We start from the raw sequence: 5,400 nt of genomic DNA on the forward strand, positions 1-5,400 counted from the left end.
CCGCCAAACCCTGCTTTGTGTTTTGCAGGAAGCGCATTCACTGTCAGTTAGGCTGGGATTTAAGATTTGCCTTCCTTCTCAACGGTGCTGGGCTGGGCGGCCTTTCCTCTCCCAGCCAGGGCGGGGACAGCGCTCCTGCTGCCGTCTGCCCCCGCTCGAGGGAGTTTTGTGACTGGCTGGGCTGGGCTGTTGCTCTGGGCCTGGCCCCCAGGAGGATGGCTCAGCCCCTGGTGTTTACATTCAAGGTGTGGGCCTGGCAGCCAGCCTCATGTCTTCCTCTGTGCACTTGGGGTAAGGTCCCCGGGGTATCCTGAGCACTGGTTTGCTATTCCGGAAAGAATCTGGGATACTGGGAGGTTATGTGAATGGCCCAGAATTTCCCAGTAAGTAAAAGTCAGTGGCTGAGCTTGGACAGGAAACCCAGTCTCTGGACTCCTGGAAAGAGCTGTAATTGCTATGGCGAGTTTCCTCCCCAAATATTCTGCCGAAGAGTCCTAACACCTGGTGTGGTCTGCTTTCAAGGTCTCCCTAGCCAGAATCGGGCCCCTGGGAGGGGATCCACAGTGGGCAGCACTGAGCCAGCCCTGGGGGAAGGAGCCCAGATTCCCTTCAGAGCCCACATGCCCGCCCTGTCCAGCTTTCCCCCCCTCCCTGGGCAGAGCCCAGAGGTGCAGGGACAGACCCTGTATTCTCCATGCTGTTGTGCTCAGGGTGGGCTCACCCACACGGACAAATGGGGCCTTCATGCCTCCGTCTGGGCTTAGCACTCAGCCAAAATTCCTCTTTGGCCCAAGGGGGCTGTCTTCTTCCTCTCAGCCTGGCCAGCGCTGAGAGAGAACCGGGGTGGAGGAGGCGGACATGTGCATTCCTGGGGCAGGTTGAGGACTCCTCCTGGAGCCTCCACAGACACACCCACCCAGAAACATCCCGGGAATGGGCTCCCTCCAGCCCCTCCCATCCTTGGGGGCCAAGGCACAGCTGCAGCCAGTGGGGTTCAGAGCCACCCTTTCAGGTGCCCCCTTCTGCTTCCAAGTGGTTGGAAGGGAGCTGGGCCACAGGAGGAGGGACGCTGTCCCTGTGGCCTCAGACATGCTGTGACAGGGTGGACATGAGCCCGGGGCTCCAGGAAAGCCAACTGAAGGTGGAGGGCCTGGTCCCCAGCCTGGCCACAGGGCCCAGCTGTCCCCTGACCACCCTGTCCAGGACTCCACAGCCGGTCCCTCTTCACCCAGCAGCCCCAGCCGCTTAGCCCGGGGCCCCCATCAGTTCTGGAAGAAGCACAGGGGTCACACCCCCCCTTGAGTGTGCGGCCAGGCCAGTCACCTTTTATGTATGTCTCCATCTCAGGTTTATCTGTTTCTCACAGTACATTTTTCCTCCCTCTCTCTGTCTCCTCCCACTGACTGTGCCTGCCTCAGTCTCTTCGCCTTTCTCTTTTCCACTGCTCCCTTCCGTCCTCTCTCCCTCCATTTTGCTTCATCCACTTTGTCTTTCCTTCTCCTCCCTCACTTTGCCTCCGACACGGGAGAGGTGCTCTGTGAGGACTTCATGCCCAGGCCTGGCGTGGATAGCAAGAGTCTTCCCCACCCCCCCCACCCCCGCCCCCCCCCCCCGCCCCCCCGCCCCAACAAGGAAGCTAGAGCAGAGGTGGGCCCAGCCACACCATTGAAGGTGGTCACGGCCAGTCGGGACCCATTGATGGCCTCTTGCCATATTCTGTCCCACGCTTCTTGTAAGACCTTTCCAACAGAGCTTCCCAGAACAGGAGGAACTGGAGTCAGGGGACAGAGGCCAGACCAGCACTTCGAGGGTGGTTGGGCCAGAGGACCCATGGTCCCTCTGCGGTGCTGGACACTGGCCAACCTCAGCCCTTCGGTGCCACAGGACCTCAGAAGGGACACCTCACTCCCCGTCTGTCCAGCTAGTGCACCTACACGCACTGTGGCCTAAGGAAGAGTGTACCAAGAAATACCGACATTGCCAGCCCTGAAATATGCCTTCCCACCGCAGTGAGATCTCAGGCACCCCCAGGAAGGAACAGCATCTTGAGTGCTTCCCCTGTGCCCGTGGGCAAGGGCCCAGGCTCCACGCTTGGCATTCACACTCTCAACATCTTGCTGGCCAGCCTGCCCGCCCCCCTCCTGGCCCCAATGCAGCTCTCTTCTGGGCTACGCTCCTGCCTGGGCCAGCTGCGTAATCTGTCTTCCAACTGGGAGACTTGGGAAAGTGGAAGGAGACACTGAATAATCATACCACAACAACAGGCATAGGCCGGGACTGGCCCAGGCCAGTCTCTGCCAGAGGAGTAGGGTGTCTTCCCCCATGTCTGGTGGCCTCTCCCTCAAAGCACCTGTAGGTGGCGCTCTCTGGTCCCTGTGTGTCCTGGAGCCGTTCCCCCCCCCCTTCCCCATCAGGCTGTGTGCCCTCCCAGTCTCACTCCCCTCCTCAGCCCTGGCAAACAGCATGGGCTGGGATCTGCAGATGGGGAATGGTCCTGGGGTGATACCCCCATGGGCAGGCCCTGTAGAGGCCCGTGCCTTCCCTGTGCCCTGCCCGGGCCAGGCCCGCTGCAGACAGAGTCCTTCACATCCTGTCTCCCTTTCTCTCCCTCCCGCGGTCAGTGGCGGCCAGAGGAGTCCGAGGACTATGTAAGTAACAGGTGTGCGAGCGCGGGCGAGACCTGGGTCAGGCTGGGCTCGCGGGACGCTCCCCTCCCCCACCTTCCCCCCAGCCTGAGCCGCCGAGGTCCGCGGGGCACCAGCCACATCCGGAGAAAATTGGCATTTAGGCTCAGGTGGCGAGCTGAGCAGCGATTGGCATTTCCTCTAATCCTTAACTTCTCGCCTGTCGAGCAGCCGTTTCAGGCCAGTGTTTGTGATCGACCAGGGCCTGGCCCCTGCTCTGGCCAGACGGGGATGCAGTTAAATCCGATCCTGATCATTAGGCCTTATTGATCCCTGGAGTGAAAAATCACCTGCTCCCGGGCCCAGGCTGGGAGGGAAATCTGGGGAGCTGGTTCCAGCATTGGTGCATTCTGGGGCCCCAGCCCTGGGACACCCTCCAGCTGGGGCAGGAGGGTGTCTGCGAGGGGTCAGTGGTGGCTGCAGTGGCCCCACCTGAGACCCGGAGCTGGAGGGACACCAGGGTTGGTGGTGACAGCTCTGTTCCCACCGCACGGTGGTCCCCCCCCATTCTTCCCACTCTTCCCCCCCCACCCCCCACCCGTGTGGCGTGGCTTGGCCTCCTGTGGTGTTCCTCCGCATGTCTGGAAGTGATGCCTCGGCTGGAGATGGGCATAGGCGGGGCCTGCCGAGGCTGGGACACCCTGCCCTGGCTGACTCCTTAGGCCTCACCCGAGACAGCAGGGAAGTAATGTTCCCCACGGTGGGGGTTTTCTGTCCTCGTTTCTCTTCCCTGTCTCACGAGGTATTGGGAGGCACGCGGTGTTCACAGAGCCCATTCCTACATGAGGTTAGACGGGGCCCTGACCTGGTCCTTCAGGGTAGCACCTTGACCCACTCCACCTTGCCTGTGGGTGTGAGTGTGGACGGGTGTGTGCATGCGCATGCCCCGCAGTGGCCCTCTGCCTGCTTACATGGGAGCTGTAGGCTGCGTGCACATGCGTGCCAGGAGCCGTGCAAGGTGCTCGCCCCGTGTGTCCCCTGTGCACAGACCTCGTGAGGTGTCATTCGCGGCGCAGTGGAGTAGAGGAACAGTGTAGCCTTTGTTCTTACCTGAAAGGAAGAGGGAGCTGTCTGCTCCCGGCGTGCAGCTCCTGGGACGGGCGGGGTCCTCCTGGGCACACATCCCACCTGCCTGCCCTGCATCCGGCAGCGTCCAGCCTTGCACGGCCCCGCTGCCCCCAGGACCTCTGGCCCCGTGTGCCCCAGAGACTCCCTGCCAGCTGAGGTCCTGAGGTGGCTGGCACGGTCTGGCCTCCTTGCTCCTCGGTGATGGGAACGAGCCCCTCCTCCTCCTTAGGAAACCACCATCAGCGGCCTGACCCCAGAGACTACCTACTCCGTTACCGTCGCCGCCTACACCACCAAGGGGGATGGTGCCCGCAGCAAGCCCAAAATTGTCACGACGACGGGGGCAGGTGAGTGAGGGGTCAGGGATAGAGCCGGCGGGGGGGGGGGGGGGGGCAGCCGGGTGGGCGGCGCCAGAGCCCGGCGCGTGGTTGTTCAGTCCCAGGCCGGCCCACCATGATGGTCAGCACCACGGCCATGAACACCGCACTGCTGCAGTGGCAACCCCCCAAGGAGCTCCCCGGGGAACTGCTGGGCTACCGGCTGCAGTACCGCCGGGCCGACGAGGCAGAGCCCAACGTCATGGATTTTGGCAAGGACCGACAGCACTTCACTGTCATCGGCCTACACAAGGGAGCCACCTACGTCTTCCAGCTGGCCGCCAAGAACCGGGCTGGCCTAGGAGAGGAGTTCGAGAAGGAGATCACGACTCCCGAGGACATACCCAGCGGCTTCCCCCAAAACCTGCGTGTGATAGGGCTGACCACCTCCACCACGGAGCTGACCTGGGACCCCCCGGTGCTGGCGGAGAGGAATGGGCGCATCACCAACTACTCCGTGCTGTACCGTGACATCAACAGCCAGCAGGAGCTGCAGAACCTCACCGCCGACACCCGCCTCACGCTCTCCGGCCTCAAGCCGGACACCACTTACGACATCAAGGTCCGAGCCCGGACCAGCAAAGGCGCCGGCCCACTCAGCCCCAGCATCCAGTCCCGGACCATGCCCATGGAGCAAGGTGTGTGCTGCGGGCACGTGGCCGCGCCTGGGGACCTCTGCTCTCCTTGACCCACTGACCTCTGGTGACTGTGATCCACCAGCCTCTGTTGTGTGACCCTCCGGTCTCTCATGACCGTGACTACTAACCTCTAGCCAACAGGCGCCACGGTTTCAGTGTGCGACCCTTAACCTCTGCTCTCCTTAACCTACTGATCTCTGCTGTGCGACTCCAATCTCTCATGACCTTGACCCGCTGATCTCTTTTGCATCACCATGCTTGGGTGTGGGACACTAATCTCTCAAAGCCCTGACCCACTGACTTCTAGTGAACGTGCTCCACTGTGCTCTGGTGTGGGGTCACAGGCTGCTCATGACCAAATCCCACTGACATCTGGTCACTGACCAGCACCTCTGGAGATCCCGACCGTGGGTCCTGTGGCATCTGCCCGGCTCGGTACTCACTGTGAAGAGGAGTTTGGGCTGAGAGCTGAGCTGTGTGATTGATTGGAAGCTGGCTAGGAGTGGGGTACCTGGCCTCTGCAGCCATTCCTGACCCCCAGCCCTGACCGGCACCTGCTCCTGGCAGGGAACCGTTCTCCCCAGCCCAGTTACATGGCCAGAGCTGACGGTCCCCCCCCCCCCCCCCCCCCCC

General features: G+C 62.2%; 1 protein-coding gene across 4 annotated transcripts in view; it reads left to right on the top strand.

The window, feature by feature from the left end:
• The window catches only part of PTPRF (protein tyrosine phosphatase receptor type F), an 86,040-nt gene that overhangs the window by 62,319 nt on the left and 18,321 nt on the right, over positions 1-5,400 (top strand). For 2 of the 4 annotated variants that reach the window (XM_021684250.1, XM_021684252.1), the window contains exons 14-16: positions 2,622-2,648; positions 3,982-4,099; positions 4,189-4,767. In XM_021684250.1, the coding sequence (XP_021539925.1) occupies positions 2,622-2,648; positions 3,982-4,099; positions 4,189-4,767 (724 nt within the window). The remainder of the gene's footprint in view (positions 1-2,621; positions 2,649-3,981; positions 4,100-4,188; positions 4,768-5,400) is intronic. The other 2 variants (XM_021684251.1, XM_021684253.1) reach the window with 1 other exon arrangement.

Source organism: Neomonachus schauinslandi, chromosome 4 (genome assembly GCF_002201575.2).
Source record: "Neomonachus schauinslandi chromosome 4, ASM220157v2, whole genome shotgun sequence".
Lineage (NCBI taxonomy): Eukaryota > Metazoa > Chordata > Mammalia > Carnivora > Phocidae > Neomonachus > Neomonachus schauinslandi.